Source organism: Phyllobates terribilis, unplaced genomic scaffold (assembly GCF_046119375.1).
Source record: "Phyllobates terribilis strain yellow unplaced genomic scaffold, ASM4611937v1 Scaffold_49__1_contigs__length_9717188, whole genome shotgun sequence".
Lineage (NCBI taxonomy): Eukaryota > Metazoa > Chordata > Amphibia > Anura > Dendrobatidae > Phyllobates > Phyllobates terribilis.
This window is the reverse complement of record NW_027362809.1, coordinates 5,609,125-5,628,947: the sequence shown is the minus strand read 5'-3', so window position 1 is coordinate 5,628,947 and position 19,823 is coordinate 5,609,125. Positions and strand designations below refer to the sequence as shown.

General features: G+C 45.1%; 1 protein-coding gene and 1 long non-coding RNA gene across 2 annotated transcripts in view; both read left to right on the top strand.

The window, feature by feature from the left end:
• The window catches only part of LOC141191629 (uncharacterized), a 47,138-nt gene extending 27,668 nt beyond the window's left edge, over window positions 1–19,470 (top strand). The window contains exons 7-8 of the mRNA XM_073661565.1: window positions 15,387–15,485; window positions 17,519–19,470. Of these exons, the coding sequence (XP_073517666.1) occupies window positions 15,387–15,485; window positions 17,519–18,873 (1,454 nt within the window). The 3' untranslated portion in view covers window positions 18,874–19,470. The remainder of the gene's footprint in view (window positions 1–15,386; window positions 15,486–17,518) is intronic.
• On the top strand, window positions 2,565–3,087 carry LOC141191636 (uncharacterized). The gene is made up of 3 exons (XR_012265441.1): window positions 2,565–2,720; window positions 2,840–2,908; window positions 2,999–3,087. It is a non-coding gene; the product is annotated as an uncharacterized lncRNA (long non-coding RNA).
• Window positions 19,471–19,823: the final 353 nt, after the last annotated feature.

The window sequence follows — 19,823 nt, the reverse complement described above, 5'->3', positions numbered from 1 at the left end:
GTTTTCTTTTGGGAACAAGTTACAGGATGATAAGATTATAGGTGACGTTATACCCCAAGCACCAAGATTCATCTTTAGGAAAGCCAGAAATCTGGCGATTATGGTTGCTCCATCAGTAAAAAATCCCTTTATCTCTAGGACTCCCTCCTTTTTTTAGTACACTCAGCTTTTTACCATGCAGATAGGCGAGCATTTAAGGAACACTAAAAATAAATTTGAGGGCCACCCGTTATCTAAGCATTTTATTGAAAAACATGGCGGTTCCATGCAAACATCAAAGTAATGGGTATTCAAGAGGTACAGAAGTATTGGCAAAAGGGCAACTTTATTAAGCAGATGTCCAGGGCAGAAAGCCAATGGATATTCCAATTGGACACTCTGAGACTAAAAGGCCTTAACAGTGAATAGAGTTGTTCGCTTTTAACTGAACCCAATCATGAAACTGGTTGATTGACAGCAGACACCTGTATCCAGTTCATCAACATGTGTATAAAAAGCCCACAGACTCTGCAAGGACCATCCCTGACAAAGAAAACCGAGAGATTTCCGAAATGCATAGGAAAATTGGTCCTCTGTGGCCTCCTTATGAGCTCCGACCACGTGATACACGTGATCATGCAGGTCTTCAAGCGCTGCAAACTGGAAACTAATGTAACACCGCCATATAGTTCTAGCAACGCTGGCAGCCAAGTGTTCAAGCTAAAAACCGCACCTACCCCTGGAGTACCGGTGAGGGTCTAGCATGACCCCCAGACAGCAAATAACTCAGGGTGACCTTCTGGCAGCACGGTACACCAAAGCCATCACTATCATACCACCTACTGATGCTGGCAGCTACTAGACGCATACCTAGCTGCGCAGACACCACGTACCTCTAAATCCACGGTGAGTGTCCTGACACTATACCACGCGCAGTACTTGCCCTAAGGCACCTTAAAGCAGCACGGTACCTCACGGATCCCCCCTGTCTCTCACAGGTTCACTGAATACTGCATCAGCAATTCAGTACAGCTGCTCAGCAGAGTATAATCAACGCCTGTAACTACTGACCAGACCATCTTGACTACGAACCCTGGTTGCAGCAGACGGTACAAGTGGCCGTGGAGCCCATTGATACCCCCTCCCCAAACACAGGAAGTAAGTTACTATTAACCCACAAGCTCATCATCACAGTATCACAGGAGGCCCTTATAATCCAACCTATAACGCTGCCCACCCTTTATCTAATTCGGTAATTTCCTGATTGCTATACACAGGTTTCCATTACAAGTAGTAAGCCTGTACTAACTTTCACATTGGATCGTCTTGACCAATTAGGTCACCAGGTAACTAAGAATTAAACCTTTCTCTCTCCACTGCTTTTACATCCGGCAGTCTATAGTGTAACATACCTGGCGGCGTCCTTGCATAGTGGTCCATCTCCCACTGTGCAAGAGCGCGCACTTGATCTTCAGTCCAGTCTGCTAGCCTGGCTTCCCTCCATGCTGTCTGCTTGCCCCTGCTTCTGCAGCTTAAGGGCGGCGCCCGATCACTTCCTGTTTCTTGTACCTGCTGCAGACACACCCCTGATGCGTCCTCAGCCTATTGCTGTCTGTCACCTGGTATTTAACCCAGCTCCTCCCAAGAAACCCTGCCTGAGCATTGTGTTTCATTCAGTGTGCTCTTTCACTCTGAACGTGCCAGGTCCCTTTCTGTGTTTGCTTGCCTGCCTTTCCTGGAGGCTGTATTTCCAGACCTGTCTGAACACGCTCCTAGCCTGTTCTTCCCGCCTTCTAGGGGCTGCATACCTAGACCCGCTCCTGTATCTTGCTACTGTGTCTGTTCTTGTCTGAATACTCTTCTACCCTGTCTCCTGTTTTTCTCTATGTCCATACCTTTCCTTTTCCTGCAGAGTCTGAACTCGTACCTACTCCTGTTCGTTGTCACTGTACTTCCGTTTGTGAGTTTGTGGTCCACTCGCTACTTCTCTGCAAGTACCCTGTGGGTATCTGGTTCTGCCTTTCCCTTCCAGTCTGTTCCGTGTGAACAGAGCCCTGTCCACCGCGTCTGCAGTTTTGCTTTGCTCAGCCCTGTCCACCGCGTCTGTGGTTTCGCTTTGCTCAGCCCTGTCCACCGCGTCTGCGGTTTCGCTCTGCTCAGCCCTGTCCACCGCGTCTGCGGTTTCGCTCTGCTCAGCCCTGTCCACCGCGTCTGCAGTTTCGCTCTGCTCAGCCCTGTCTACCGCGTCTGCGGTTTCGCTCTGCTCAGCCTTGTCTACCGCATCTGCCGTTTCGCTCTGCTCAGCCTTGTCTACCGCGTATGCGGTTTCGCTCTGCTCAGCCTTGTCTACCGCACCTGCGGTTTCGCTTTACTCTGTTTGTTGACCGCATCTGCGGCTCTGAATTTTGCCTCCCAGTCTGTACTGGACCCTACCCAGCCTGCTTGTTCCTGTATTCCCCGGTGTGGGTCAACAGCCGTGTCCGGAGTCTGACCTGGAGTAGACCCTGGTCTCTGCTCGGTTCCTCCCTGGTGCACCTTAAAAGCTGCACGATATCCTCACGGATCCCCCCTGTCTCTCACAGGTTCACTGAATACTGCATCAGCAATTCAATATAGCTGCTCAGCAGAGTATAATCAACGCCTGTAACTACTGACCAGACCATCTTGACTACGAACCCTGGTTGCAGCAGACGATACAAGTGGCCGTGGAGCCCATTGATACCCCTCCCCAAACACAGGAAGTAAGTTACTATTAACCCACAAGCTCATCATCGCTGTATCACAGGGGGCCCTTATAATCCAACCTATAACGCTGCCCACCCTTTATCTAATTCGGTAATTTCCTGATTGTTATACATAGGTTTCCATCACAAGTAGTAAGCCTGTACTAACTTTCACATTGGATCGTCTGGACCAATTAGGTCACCAGGTAACTAAGAATTAAACCTCTCTCTCCCCACTGCTTTTACATCCGGCAGTCTATAGTAAGCAATTACCTTATATATCCATCTCTTTTTAGTAATCCCATTGGAATAACAAGAAAAAACACTTTCCATATATACCTTCATCAAGCAAATCCAGATCGGCAACAAGAGTTACCAGGTACCTCCTGCCAAACTGTGTATCTGATTAATACTCACAGCTCTCTCCAATTCACTAACTCTCCATTATCTTGAATTCCCTTATAGGAACCTTCAGTCTTTCCACACACTCCCATAAACAAAGGCCTAATAATAATAATCTTTATTTTTATATAGCGCTAACATATTCCGCAGCGCTTTACATACATTATCATCGCTGTCCCCATCGGGGCTCACAATCTAAATTCCCTATCAGTATGTCTTTGGAGTGTGGGAGGAAACCGGAGAACCCGGAGGAAACCCACGCAAACACAGGGAGAACATACAAACTCCTTGCAGATGTTGTCCTTGGTGGGATTTGAACCTAGGACCCCAGCGCTGCAAAGCTGCAGTGCTAACCAATGAGCCACCGTGCCGCCCATAACGAACGTGAACAGAGAAGCACCCCTCTACTCTAGTTTTACGATAGTATCCAGTATTTTAATCAGCACTTTTACCATTATCTAAATAAATTATATTTTTATATTCTATAAACTTCTAGTCAATTCCTTTTTTTCACTCAAACCAGCGCATATATACATATATAAGTTAGAAAATAACTTGCAGAAAAATATTATGATGGGCCTGTAAGAGAAAGCGGAGGGTAATGATGCTGTTGGCTTCCTAGAACCCTGATATCTTATTGGATGAATCTACCTTCTCTCCCTTCTGTGCTGCTGAATGTCCTCATATGGTCCCTACAAGACCAGGTCCAGTCTTTCTGGCCAAACTTCACTTTTATGATCTACAACATTAAATGTGCAGTGAGGGCCAAGTGTGAATTTCTGTACAATAACAGCAGAGTTTCCCTTTATCCTGAGTTTTCTATTTCTTTTAAAACCAACTAACTTCAAATAGGATTGTGATAAACTATACAGAAAACATTACACCTGTGCCATGATATATCTCTAAGCTGTGCGTGGCTGATAGCTGTAATATACATTTATTCACGCCTGCAGGAGATGTGTTGGCATGGCTCGAGCCCTGGTTTCATGGAATCACTCCACGTCATAAATTCCATTATGTTTTAGATCCCTAAGAATTCAGATTACTGCACAATCTCTCCTGAAATGGGGGTGCTAATACTTTCTCTACTCTCCTGGTCAGGACTCGTAGTAGCTCCAATGGTCTACCATAAATGAGTGTAACTCCAGTTTAGTGTTGGAGCTCTCCCCTCATACGAACGTTAGAGATGTAAAAAAATTTAATTCTATGTCTTTTTCTTTATTTTACAAGTTCATTCTGTATGATAGTTTGATTGTGGTGGGATTGGCCGGCCTCACTTATGTGACTCTGTAACTCCCTGGTAGTATTTTTAAAAAAAGGTCCCCATTACCTCTTCCAAATGCCCAAGGTCTAAATTTAAGACACCTCAGCTCTGCACTATTATAAAAGTTCTCTTTAAATGTCTAATATTTCTTCTTGAAACTCATCTGATAGAAAATATTGTCCCTTACGATAGTTTAGATTGTCTGGAGCCACCGAGCCCCATACTCTAATTACCCCAGAGAGGTTTCACCACTAGTTACTCCTTTTTCTCTGATGGAGACTGTTGAGTTTGATCATTTCAGTAGATGTGTTATTGTCTATACTCACAGTTTTTCTCTACAGTAGTTAGTGCCCAAAATCCTCTGATTTAACCCCTTCCCGCAGCCAGTTATGTGTTCCTGATGAGGCCCCATTTTCAAATCTGACGTGTGTCACTTTATGTGGTGATAACTTTGGAATTCTTCACAAAGGATGATAGGAAACAAATGGACCTTACAAATTATTTTCCAACTTTTCTTGAGTCTGACAATACCCTATATATGAGGATATTAAAAAATGACCAATATTTAATACGTAAGTTACAAAAAGTTAAAAATTATTATTCTATTTTAAAAGGTGACTGGGAAGCTTAACCACTTCGCGCCAGAGCCTGTTTTTGCCTTCGTGACCGGGCCAATTTTTTCAATTCTGACCACTGCCAGTTTATGAAGTAATTACTCTGGAACGCTTCAACGTATTCCCCTGATTCTGAGATAGTTTTTTTGTGACATATTGTACTTCATGATAGTGGTAAAATTTCTTCGATATAACTTGTGTTTATTTGTGAAAAAATCAGAAATTTGGCAAAAATTTTGCAATTTTCAAACTTTGAATTTTCATGCCCTTAAATCGGAGAGATATGTCACACAAAATAGTTAATAAATAACATTTCCCACATGTCTACTTTACATCAGAACAATTTTGGAACCAAAATTTTTTTTTGTTAGGGAGCTATAAGGGTTAAAAGTTGACCAGCGATTTCTCAGTTTTCCAACAAAATTTACAAAAACATTTTTTTAGGGACCACATCATATTTGAAGTCACTTTGAGGGGTCTTTATGACAGAAAATACCCAAAAGTGACACCATTCTAAAAACTGCACCCTCAAGGTGCTCAAAACCACATTCAAAAACTTTATTAACCTTTCAGGTGCTTCACAGGAAATTTTGGAATGTGGAAGAAAAAAATTAACATTTAACTTTTTTCACAAAAATTTTACTTTAGACCCAATTTTTTTATTTTCACAGGGGTAACATGAAAAAATGGACCCCAAATTTTTTTTTGCAATTTCTCTTGAGCGTGCCGATACCCCATATGTGAGGGAAAACCACTGTTTGGGCGCACGGCAGGGTTCGGAAGGGAAGGAGCGCCATTAGACTTTTTGAATGTAAAATTTGTCTGAATAATTAGCAGACGCTATGTTGCGTTTGGAGAGCTCCTGATGTGCCTAAACAGTGGAAACCCCCCACAAGTGACACCATTTTGGAAACTAGACCCCTTAGGGAACTTATCTAGATGTGTGGTGAGCACCTTGAACCCCAAGGTGCTTCACAGAAGTTTATAATATTGAGCTGTAAAAATAAAATTTTCCCATTTTTCCCACAAAACCGTTTTTCATCCCTTAATTTTGCATTATCATAAGGGTAATAGGATAAATTGCACCATGAAATTTGTTATGCAATTAATCCTGAACACGCTGATACCCCATATGTGGAGGCAAATTACTGTTTGGGCACATGGCAGGGTTTGAAAGGGAAGGAGCGCCATTTGACTTTTTGAATGTAAAATTTGTTTGAATAATTAGCGGACGCCATGTCACATTTGGGGAGCCCCTAATGTGCCTAAACAGTGGAAACCCCCCACAAGTGCCACCATTTTGGAAACTAGACCCCTTAGGGAACTTATCTAGATGTGTGGTGAGCACCTTGCACCCCCAGCTGCTTCACAGAAGTTTATAATATTGAGCCGTAAAAATAAAATTTTCACATTTTTCCCTCAAAAAATGTTTTTCATTCCCTAATTTTGGATTATCATAAGGGTAACAGGATAAATTGCACCATGAAATTTGTTGTACAATTTCTCCTGAGTACGCCGATACCCCATATGTGGGGGAAAACCACTGCTTTGGTGTACGGCAGGGTTCGGAAGAGAAAGAAGCGCTATGTTGGCTGGGATAGGCAGCAGACACCATGTCACATTTGAAGAGTCGCTGACATGCCAAAACAGCAGAAACCCCCACAAGTGACCCCATTTTGTAAACTACACCTCTCAAGGAATTCATCTAGGGAAGTAGTGAGCATTTTTTAATTTTTAAATTTATACCATTGGGCAGTGAAAAAAGCATAATTATATTTTTACCACAAAAAAATGTTTTACCCTCAAATTTTACATTTTCACACAGGGCAATGGGTAAAAATGGTGCCGAAATGTGTCACACAATTTCTTCTAAAAGTGTCAATACCCCATATGTGGCTGTATCGTACCACTTAGCCATACGGTGAGATTTGAGGGGGAAGGAGCGCTATTTGACAATTGGAGAACAAATTATTGTAGAATAGGCATTTGGATTTGGGAGCACAAAGTTTTCTGAATTTCTTTTGGGGGGCAAGGGCCATTTAGCTTTTCCAGAGCCTTTCTGCTACCAGTAACTTGGAAGTCCCTTATATTTTTAACAGATGACAGACCTGAGTGGGGACTTGCTTTTTTTGAGGACTGAGTTGAAGCTTTTATTGGGAACATTTTACATAACATTTATCCGGCGCTCTAGGCTGAGCACTTACATCGGGGTTTCCATCTAAATTTCCAAGTGATGTAATTCAGATGAAACCCCTGCAGGATCCATTCACTATAATGAGGCAGCAGAGTTACTCTGGACTCCGTCTGGCCTCTGTTTAGTGGTGTCCTTTTTTTCAGAAGTGCACAAAACTGTGGCCAACCGCACTTTTATGCACGCCTAAAACAAATGACACCGTGGGATCCCAGGCTAGACGGCGTCCACAGTGGCCTATATCTGCCTCATTACAGGGAATCTTCCATCATGGGTTCTGGCTGAATCACGTATTTCAGAGATTTACACGGAAACTCTGGTGTAAGTGCTCAGCGCAGAGCACAGGATAAATGTGAGCAGAGCCTTACTGGGATCTTTGGGAGACATAATAAACAAATCAGTAGCAGGTGAATAATATTTGTTTTATTTATTTTTTATGCCGTTCCTAGTGTGATATAACTAATTAGATTACTTTATTCTTCGGGTCGGTGCGATTACAGAGATACCAGATTTATATTGGGTTTTTATGACTGACAGCTGTCACACACTAAAATACGCTTTTTTTGCAAAATCTAGTTTTTGCATCACCATATTTTGAGAGCTATAATTTTTCCATATTTCGGCCGATAGAGTCATGTGACGGCTTGTTTTTTGCGGGACGAGTTGACATTTTTATTGGAACCATTTTTGGGTACGTGACATTTTTTGATCGCTTTCTATTCCGTTTTTTGGGAGGTAAAGTTAACAAAAACAAACACTTCAGGAATTGTTTTTTGAGTTTTTTTTATGCGGTTCTGCGTGTGGTAAAAGTGATCAGGCAGCGTTATTCTTCGGGTCAGTACGTTTACAGCGATACTACACTTACTGTATTTTTTTTTATGTTTTGGCGCTTTTACACAAAACAATTTTATAGAAAAAAAAATATTTTTTTTGCATTGCTTTATTCTGAGCGCTATAACTTTTTTATTTTTCGGCTGATGGAGCTGTATGGCGGCTTTTTTTTGCGGAACAAGATGAAGTTTTCAGTGGTACCATTTTTATTTCTATTCTGCTTTTTGATCGCATTTTTTTCCACTTTGTTTGGCGATATGATGAAAAAGCATATTTTTTTTGCTCCGTTTTTTTATTTATTTTTATTACGGTGTGCACAGAAGGAGTTAATTAGTGTGACCGTTTTATAGCTCGGGTTGTTTCGGACGTGGCGATACCAAATATGTGTACTTTTTTTGGTTTTGTAATAATATACGGATTTATTGGTTTAATATTTTATTTATTTTGTGATTTTTTTTTTAATAGTTTAAAAACTTTTTTTTTACTTTTTTTTACATTTTTACTTAGTCCCTGTATGGGACATTAATTTTTATTTTTCTGATCACTGATCTCATGTAATGTAATAGACATATATTACATTACATGAGATCTTCACTGACTGTTTCAGTCAGTCTCCTGTCTAGCATCAGCTACATACAGGCTGAAGCCAGACAGGAAGGACACCATATATAGCAGAGCTGGAGGCGGTCATGTGACCTCCAGCTGCCATAGCAACCCCAAGTCCTCAAACGAAACTGTCACGCTGTCTCTGTATACTGGAGGTAGGGGGCCTAAGCTGACCCTAAGCTGGGGCCCTGACTAATCCCTCAACCTGGAGGTACTGTTAAAGGTACAGAGGTCCAGGCCGCCAGCGTAACCCCTACCTCCTGAGGATCCCTGCACCTAAGTAATCTAGTCCTGAGAAGGACCCCGATCACAACAAAAGGGGACAAGTAATGATATGCCCACACACAGTACTTAGACGAACGAGACAGTACAAGGGAAAAACCAAAACCACCTTGCATACAAAAACTACACAACTACAACAGAGGGAACACCAACGGGAAAGGAGATAAATGATAAAGCGAGGAAGGGAAAAAACACTCCAAATACACTTATCTCTGAAACTCCAAATACCACGATCCGCTCTGTTAGTCTGCATGAAATGCTTTCACCGACACTTCCCTAACAGACCAGCAGGCATTTGAAGGAGTCTCACTACAGCAGCATTGATTGCAGCTGGGCGAGGCTGGACCTCGTCTAGCACAGAGAGAGAGAGAATTAACTCCCTCACTGCCGAAAAACACAAAGCACCAAAAAGTCAGCTGCGAGAAGTCAGGCTGTGTAATCGTGACGATCTTCGTGGCGACACACCCGTGACAGTACCCCCCCTTCTACGAGGGGCCTCCAGACCCTCAGGGCCAGGTTTATCCGGGTGAGTCGTGTGGAAGGCCCGAACTAATCGGTCTGCGTTAATATCCGACGCAGGAACCCACATCCTCTCCTCAGGACCATACCCTTTCCAATGAACCAGGTACTGAAGGGACCGGCGATTAAAGCGTGAATCGATGACCCTCGATACCTGGAACTCCAAGTTACCCTTGACCACCACTGGAGGGGGAGGTAAAGGTGACGGTACCACCGGCGCCACATACCTCTTAAGCAACGATCTGTGGAACACGTTGTGAATTTTAAACGTAGGGGGGAGGTCAAGACGGAATGCCACCGGATTAATAATAGAACTGATTCTGTACGGCCCGATGAACCTGGGACCCAGTTTCCAGGAGGGAACCTTAAGTTTTATATTCCTGGTAGACAACCATACCCGATCGTTCACACTTAGGTCCGGACCAGACACTCTCCTCCTATCCGCCATACGTTTGTATCGGTTCCCCATAGTATTCAGATTCTTCAGCACCCCTCTCCATACTGAAGCGAGTGATGAGGAAAATCGTTCCTCCTCAGGAACCCCCGAAGAGCCCCCCCTACTGAAAGTACAAAACTGGGGGTGAAAACCATATGCCCCAAAAAACGGGGACTTACCAGTGGACTCGCTCCGCCTATTATTAAGAGCAAACTCTGCCAGAGGTAAGAAAGAAGCCCAGTCCTCCTGGTTCTCTGACACAAAACACCGGAGATATGTCTCCAAGCTCTGGTTCATACGTTCCGTCTGACCATTGGTCTGAGGATGAAAAGCCGATGAGAACGACAAATGCATCCCCCGCCGTGCACAAAACGCCTTCCAGAACTTGGACACAAACTGAGACCCCCGATCAGACACCACCTCGGAGGGTACCCCGTGAAGCCTCACAATCTCCCCAATGAACACCTGCGCAAGAGTTTTAGCATTAGGGAGAGCTGGAAGAGCGATAAAATGTGCCATCTTGCTGAACCTGTCCACTACAACGAACCGTTTTACCCGAAGACGGAGGGAGGTCCGTAATAAAGTCCATAGACAGATGAGTCCAAGGACGCTCCGGGATCTTCAAAGGTAAGAGGGCCCCAGACGGACGGGTATGTGAGGTCTTAGAGCGCGCACAAACCCCACAGGACGCGACAAAAGTTACCACCTCCTTATGTAAGTTAGGCCACCAAAACCGACGCGAGAGGAGATCCACAGTTGTTCTACTCCCCGGGTGTCCTGCAAAAACTGAGTTATGGTGTGCCTCGATCACCTTTTGTCGCAACTGATCTGGAACAAACAGTCTCCCCGGAGGTCCAACAGGGGCGTCCCCCTGAGCCTCCAATACCTCCTCCTCCAGCTCAGAGCATACTGCCGAAACCACCACCCCCTCCTGAAGGATAGGAATCGGGTCGTCCGTATTCCCGGCCCCAGGGAAACTACGAGATAAGGCATCCGCCTTTACATTTTTTGACCCAGGACGATATGTAACGACAAAATTAAACCTGGTAAAAAACAATGACCACCTAGCTTGTCTGGGATTCAGACGTTTCGCGGACTCCAGATATAGCAGGTTCTTGTGATCGGTGATGACGGTGACCGGATGGACTGCCCCCTCCAAAAAATGGCGCCACTCCTCAAAAGCTAACTTAATGGCCAAGAGTTCCCTATTGCCGACATCGTAATTCCTCTCAGCGGACGACAATTTTTTAGAGAAAAAGGCGCACGGATGCCACTTACCAGGGGACGAACCCTGTGACAATACTGCTCCCACCCCTACCTCGGAAGCGTCTACCTCTACAATGAATGGCTGTGACGCATCAGGTTGAATGAGTATGGGTGCCGAGGCAAAACATTTTTTCAAGGAGGAGAATGCTTGACAAGCCTTGTCAGACCACCTAGAAAAATCCGTCCCCTTTTTAGTCATGTCTGTGAGAGGCTTAACCATGGACGAGAAATTACGAATGAACTTCCGGTAATAATTAGCAAACCCCAGGAAACGTTGTAGTGCCTTAAGATTCTCTGGCCGATCCCACTCAAGAACTGCCCGCACTTTCCCAGGGTCCATACGAAAACCGGACGCTGAAACCAGGAAGCCTAAAAACTGGAGTTCCTGTACGGCGAACACACACTTTTCCCATTTGGCATACAGTTTATTATCCCGCAAGATCTGTAACACCTGCCTAACGTGCTCCTGATGAGACACCAGATCCGGCGAGTAAATTAAGATATCATCCAGATATATGACAACAAACTGTCCCACCAGGCGGCGAAAAATGTCATTAACAAAGTGTTGGAACACCGCCGGGGCATTAGTCAGACCGAATGGCATGACAAGGTTCTCATAATGCCCCTCCGGAGTGTTAAACGCCGTCTTCCACTCATCCCCCTCCTTCATCCTAATCAGATTGTACGCCCCCCTGAGATCCAACTTGGAGAACCATTTGGCGCCTACGATCTGATTAAAGAGATCGGGAATAAGTGGGAGCGGATACGGATCTCGGACCGTAATCCGATTAAGTTCACGGAAATCCAGGCAAGGGCGTAGGCCTCCATCTTTCTTCTTAACAAAGAAGAACCCCGCAGCCACCGGTGAAGATGAAGGTCTAATATGCCCCTTAGCCAGACTTTCTGAAATATAATCCTTCATGGCCTGCCTCTCAGGACCAGAAAGGTTATACAACCTAGCTTTAGGTAACTTGGCCTCAGGGAGCAGTTTTACAGAACAGTCATACTCGCGATGAGGAGGTAGTTCCTGACACCCTTTCTCCGAGAATACATCCTCAAAGTCCGCCAGAAATGGAGGTAAGACCCAAGGAGTAACCGCACCGATGACCGTGTTCATGCAGTTTTTATTACAGAATTTACTCCATTGGCTTATCTCTCTGGTTTGCCAATTAATAACCGGGTTATGCTTAGTTAACCAAGGAAGGCCCAACACTATAGGAGCGGGAAGACCCTCCAACACGTAGCAAGACAACAGTTCTTTATATATCGCCCCCACTTGAAGTTTTACGTCATGCACAGCTTGCAAAAAACTTCCCTGACCGAGAGGCCTGGCATCGATCGAGAATATGGGGATGGGTTTAGCCAACTCACTCAATCGCATACCTTGAACCCGGGCAAACCGAGCATCAACCAGATTAGCCCCGGCCCCACTATCCAGAAGAACAGATATCCTCTCAGTTCTCGTACCCACCACCACCTCCGCCGGTACGAGAAACTGAGACGAACCTAGGGACGAAATACCTACTCCCAGATTGCCGTCCACCACACAACCTGGGATCAACAGTTTTCCGACGACTCTTCACTCTGCAAGGGACGGGATGGACACCCCCCAATAAAATGTCCCTTTCTCCCGCAGAAGAAACACCTTCCTGTCTTATGGCGCACCACCGGTCCCCTCCTCCGAAATGATGTCCCTCCTAATTGCATAGGCTCCTCTGGACTGACCAGGGGAACCACCATATGAGGGGACCTTGTAGGAGGTAGAGTCATCACAGGGGGTAGAGTTATCCCGCACCTCTCCCGAAGCCGTCTGTCAACGCGAATAGCAAGGGCCATAGCGGCTTCCAGTGACGCGGGAGAGTCATACTGTGCCAACACATCCTGTAATTTGTCGGATAAACCTTGACAAAACTGGCTCCTAAGAGCCGGGTCATTCCACTGGGTGTCCGTGGCCCACCTACGGAACTCCGAACAGAATTCCTCCGCCGGACGATCTCCCTGCTGGATCCTACGTAACTTAGACTCAGCAAGGGAGATCCGATCTGGGTCATCATATACGAGTCCCAGATGTCACGCTGTCTCTGTATACTGGAGGTAGGGAGCCTAAGCTGACCCTAAGCTGGGGCCCTGACTAATCCCTCAACCTGGAGGTACTGTTAAAGGTACAGAGGTCCAGGCCGCCAGCGTAACCCCTACCTCCTGAGGATCCCTGCACCTAAGTAATCTAGTCCTGAGAAGGACCCCGATCACAACAAAAGAGGACAAGTAATAATATGCCCACACACAGTACTTAGGCGAACGAGACAGTACAAGGGAAAAACCAAAACCACCTTGCATACAAAAACTACACAACTACAACAGAGGGAACACCAACGGGAAAGGAGATAAATGATAAAGCGAGGAAGGGAAAAAACACTCCAAATACACTTATCTCAGAAACTCCAAATACAACGATCCGCTCTGTAAGTCTGTGTGAAATGCTTTCACCGACACTTCCCAAACAGACCAGCAGGCATATGAAGGAGTCTCATTACAGCAACATTGATTGCAGCTGGGCGAGGTTGGACCTAGTCTAGCACAGAGAGAGAGAGAATTAACTCCCTCACTGCCGAAAACACCAAGCATCAAAAAGTCAGCTGCGAGAAGTCAGGCTGTGTACTCGTGACGATCTTCGTGGCGACACACCCGTGACACCAGAGCAGCGAAAAACCTATCCACTGACTGGAGAGCCGGGGAGCCCGGGGGAAGAGAGAACGCCCAAGATTGTGGGTCCCCTTGTAGGAGCGAGATGACAATTCCCACCCTTTGTTCTTCACTCCCCGATGACCGAGGCTGCAGCCGAAAGTACAACTTGCATGCCTCCCGGAAAACAAAAAACTTGTCCCGTCCCCCAGTGAACCTGTCAGGGAGAGCTACTTTAGGTTCTGGTCCGGCTTGCTCCTGAGGATACAAAACATTGGACCTAACGTCCGCCAGCTCCATGGACAAACTCTGCAACTGCCGAGCTAGACCGGCTACTGGATCCATGGTAGCTGGAGAAAAACTAAGTGGTCGGTGAAAATGTCACGCTGTCTCTGTATACTGGAGGTAGGGAGCCTAAGCTGACCCTAAGCTGGGGCCCTGACTAATCCCTCAACCTGGAGGTACTGTTAAAGGTACAGAGGTCCAGGCCGCCAGCGTAACCCCTACCTCCTGAGGATCCCTGCACCTAAGTAATCTAGTCCTGAGAAGGACCCCGATCACAACAAAAGGGGACAAGTAATAATATGCCCACACACAGTACTTAGACGAACGAGACAGTACAAGGGAAAAACCAAAACCACCTTGCATACAAAAACTACACCACTACAACAGAGGGAACACCAACGGGAAAGGAGATAAATGATAAAGCGAGGAAGGGAAAAAACACTCCAAATACACTTATCTCTGAAACTCCAAAAATCCGCTCTGTTAGTCTGCATGAAATGCTTTCACCGACACTTCCCTAACAGACCAGCAGGCATTTGAAGGAGTCTCACTACAGCAGCATTGATTGCAGCTGGGCGAGGCTGGACCTCGTCTAGCACAGAGAGAGAGAGAATTAACTCCCTCACTGCCGAAAAACACAAAGCACCAAAAAGTCAGCTGCGAGAAGTCAGGCTGTGTAATCGTGACGATCTTCGTGGCGACACACCCGTGACAGAAACGGAGGTCTTCGGAGGTAAGTAAGACGACCCCCTCTCCTCCTGCTATCTCCTATATGCCGCGATCACTATAGATCGCAGCATATAGAAGACAGCAAAGGGTTAACATCACTGGGACCTGATCTAATCAGGTCCCGATGATGTTCCCTGTCAGATCTAACGCTCTGCACCGGAATCGCAGTGCTTGCAGGACGCTGGGGGTCCTGAGCACTGCGAGACCACCCACCGTTTTTAAACGTCGGCGCTGCACAGAGCCCAGCAAGCGCCGACGTTTATCTACAGTGGGCGGTCGGGAACCGGTTAAAAACGGTGGAAGGAGGAAGGTTAATAGGAGTAGGGACACTGGAGATTAGTCCTGGTTAAGGTGCAATACGAGCTTCCTGGAAGGTCTGTGGATGACCACGTTGAAGGGTCCCCCCTATGGAAAAAGGAGGGGATTGGCTTAATGGCAGATTTTAGAGGTTACCTTCATGGATTATAAGGATTGTAGTTGGAAGATTTTGATGCAGAGAAGGGAGTGACTTCGCTCCTCAAATTACTGCCATTTCCTACTAATCATTTTTCCCTGCTCTCTTTGTCACTCAATACAGGTTATCGCCTTCACCCTATACAATTGGAAGTCGCCCCCTTCTCTGCATCAAAATCTTCCAACTACAATCAACCACTACAGGTACATGAACCTCCCCTAGGTAACTAGGATCTCTCGCATTTGAAGCACAAACCGACTCTTGTTTCTCTACAGTTTACCTGAATCTGGATAACCCACACCTGACCAGACCTACCCAACCCTTTATACATCCAATCAGGTCATTTTCTATCCTAATGATCCATGAAGGTAACCTCTAAAATCTGTCATTAAGCCAATCCCCTCCTTTTTCCATAGGGGGGACCCTCTGACCTGATCATCCACAGACCTTCCAGGAAGCTTGTATTGCACCTTATCCAGGACTAATCTCCATGGTCCCTACTTTTATTAACCTTCCTCCTTCCACCGTTTTTAAGCTTCCCAGTCACCTTTTAAAATAGAATAATTATTTTAAACTTTTTGTAACTTACCTATTTAATAAGTTTGGTAATTTTTTAATATCCTCATTGTTTTTACTTTTTGTCATACCCTACGTACCAGAGCAAGTTCACTTATTTTTAACATTGGAAATTCTCAGACAACTGTGGTAGTTGGCCTTTCTTGCAGCAGGCATAGGGCATACCCATTAGAGCCACCATTCTATTTATTTATTTAATAATACCCTATATACAGTTGTACACTACTGTCTGATCACATGGCAGGTTAAGAAGGGAAGGAGTACCACTTAGCTATTTGAATGCGGATTTTGCTGGAATAGTTTGTGGACACAATGTATTCGAGGCACTGTTCATGGTCACCTGGCATCTAAAAAGATGGTCACATGAACAGGCTTGGCGCTATCTACTCCATTTTCCAGATCCCAGGGATTCTCTTACTCATCACCCTTTAACCCCTCTACATGGATCTGGACACAGAGACCCCCTAGGCTTGGGCCATGGTGTTACCTGCTGTTCTGTGGAGTGAGATGGCAAGAAAAATAGTCAGGTAGCCGGGTCAGAACCAGGAGGGCAGAGAACATACAAAATCAGAAGACACAGGAGTAGTCATTAAACAGGCCGGGGTCACAACAGAAACAAATACACAAGCCGGGAGCTGAGCACAGAGGACTAAACCAGAGGAGAACAAGGCTGTATCTGGCAGCTTCCAGCAATATGCTTCCAGCTTTAGTAGGGTCCGGTGCTTTCCAGTTGGCTGAAGCAGGGAGCAGATTACTCCAGCTGGACAGCACACACACCCATACTGCCAGACTTGATGGTACCACAGGTCCCAGACACCCTAATCTTAGTGGCTGGACAGAGCCTGTGCCGCCCAGAGCTTCTGGTTCTAACGTCTCCTCCATTACCCTCGCCGCCTGGTGACAGAAGCAGACGTCACAGGAGCAGATCCCAGAGGAGATGGGACACACCATTTACATAAGCCCTAATATGACAAAATGGCAGAAAATCAGAGCAATAGAAATCCCCATAAACTGACTACATTATGGAAATTATAACCCTCAGTGAATTAATCTATGAGAGTAGTTACTATTTTGACTCCACAGTCACTTTCCACAAATTAGCACGCAGACGATGTTGAAGTGTGAAAATTGCAAATATACCATTTTTTACCCAACACATAGTGCCCAGATTATGCTCCATGAGACACACACCATAAGTTAAGTGGGTTCCTCTCACTATAGTAATGTCAAATACATGGATGCTAAATGTGGTTTGGGCGCACTGCAAGGCTCAGAAGTGGGGGGGGGGGGGATCTGACTTTGGGAGAGCGGATATTGCTGGATTGGTTTATGGAAGCCATGTTACTTTTCCAGAGCCTTTGAGCCACTAATAATGTGGAAACCTCTGTTTTTCCACTGACAGATGATGGACCTGAGTGGGGACTTGTTTTTTGTTGAGATGAGTAAACGTTTTTATTGATATTATTTTCGCCTACATAACATTGGTGACTTTTTATTTCATATTTGGGAGGAAGAATGAACAAACAGTTGAACACCATGGTCTACTGCTTCATGCTATGAGGTTTTCTATTAGACTGTGAACTGTCATTGTCTTGGTGAATAATTATTTTTTTTACTTAACTTGCCATTTTTACTGACAGTTTAAGTAGAAATGTTAAAATTGGTTTTAATCTTGGCAGATGACTGTACCAGGAGATCAAAGGGACAGCTGACATCTTCAATTTTCAAATCAGATGACCTTGAGATCCCACAGGATACGATTGAAGTGAATGCCATTACTCCAGATATACCATCATCCCTTCACAACAAAGATCAGTCATCTAATCCTTTGAAACACGTCCTGTCTTCTAATTCATTACCGACCACTAAGGAAAATCAAAGTCATATAATAAGCATTAAAAAACAAACTGCTCCTAAAGCAAAGAAGGCATGTTCACGTTCAGAATTTGGAGATTGTTTTCCACTCGAAAAGTCTTTTTTTAAACATCAAAAAAATCACACAGCGGAGAACGGATTTTCTTGTTCCAAGTGTGGGAAATGTTTTAACCAGAAATCAGTTTTTCTTAAGCACCAGAGAACTCACACAGGAGAGAAGCCTTTTTCATGTTCAGAATGTGGGAAATGTTTTAACCAGAAATCAGATTTGGTTAAGCACCAGAAAACTCACACAGGGGAGAAGCCTTTTTCATGTTCAGAATGTGGGAAATGTTTTATCCAGAAAGTTCATCTTGATAACCACCAGAGAACCCACACAGGGGAGAAGCCTTTTTCATGTTCAGAATGTGGGAAATGTTTTAACCAGAAATCATATTTTGTTAAGCACCAGAGAACCCACACAGGGGAGAAGCCTTTTTCATGTTTAGAATGTGAGAAATGTTATAACCAGAAGTCAGATTTGGTTACGCACCAAAGGAATCACACAGGGGAGAAGCCTTTTTCATGTTCAGAATGTGGGAAATGTTTTAACCAGAAGTCAGATTTGGTTAAGCACCAGAAAACTCACACAGGGGAGAAGCCTTTTTTATGTTCAGAATGTGGGAAATGTTTTATCCAGAAAACACATCTTGATAACCACCAGAGAACCCACACAGGGGTGAAGCCTTATTCATGTTTAGAATGTGGGAAATGTTTTAACCAGAAGTCAGATTTGGTTAAGCACCAGAGAACCCACACAGGGGTGAAGCCTTATTCATGTTTAGAATGTGGGAAATGTTTTAACCAGAAGTCAGATTTGGTTAAGCACCAGAGAACCCACACAGGGGAGAAGCCTTTTTCATGTTTAGAATGTGGGAAATGTTTTAACCAGAAATCATATTTTGTTAAGCACCAGAAAATTCACACAGGGGAGAAGCCTTTTTCATGTTCAGAATGTGGGAAATGTTTTAACTGGAAGGCGCATCTTGATTGCCACCAGAGAACCCACACAGGAGAGAAACCTTTTTCCTGTTCACAATGTGGAAAATGTTTTAACCGGAAAGCGAATCTTGATCGCCACCAGAGAACCCACACAGAAGAGAGGCCTTTTTCCTGTTGAGAATGTGGAAAAGGTTTTAACAAGAAATCAGATTTGATTTAGCACCAGAGAATTCACAAAGGGGAGAAGCCTTTTTCATGTTCTTAATGTGGGAAATGTTTTACAGGTAAATCAACTCTTAAAGAAGTTGTCCGGTACTTTTTTTAAATTGCCCAATGTATTCAGCATGTGGGCATAAGTATATTTGTAAATACCTTGTGTTGCTGATAATGCCTGTTAGCGGCGCTATCGGTGGCCGCTCACAGGCCTCACGTGACCCCGCACTGACGTCACAACAAGTGAGGCGTGACTCAGCGCTGGGGTCCCCGCGGTGGCTTCTGGGTTGTGGGCGGGGTTATTCCCGCGTCACATCCAGCATCCACAGCGTGCTTTCCCAATGAATGGGGAGAGGGAGAGCGCACGTTTGATGCCGGGTGTGACGCTGGGGAATAACCCTGCCCACAATCCAGCAGCCACCGATGGAATGCGGAAGAGAGACCCTCGGCTGTAGCCGTGACGTCAGCGGATGTCAGTGCCGGCTGCAGTTGAGGTTCACGTGATGCCTGTGAGCAGCCAATGATAGCGCCGCTCACAGGCATTATCTGCAACACAAGGTATTTACAGAGATACTTATGCCCACATACTGAATACATTGGGCAACTTAAAAAAGTACCGGACAATCACTTTAATAAACATCAGAGAAGTCACACAGGGGAGAAGCCTTTTTCATGTTCAGAATGTTTGAAAAGTTTTAACTGAAACATGTATCTTCCTAATGGGGTTGTCCACTATTTGGGCGACCACTTGTCATTCCTCATGTTTGGCCTCATTAAAATAAAAACATTCATACTCACCCTTTGTGCCGTCGCCGTTCCAGCCGTGTCTGCACTCGTGTTCCTGGGGCTCATGTGAGGTTGTTACATCACACGAGCCCTGTGTCCAATCAGTGCCAGCTTCACTGTCCCTGTCTT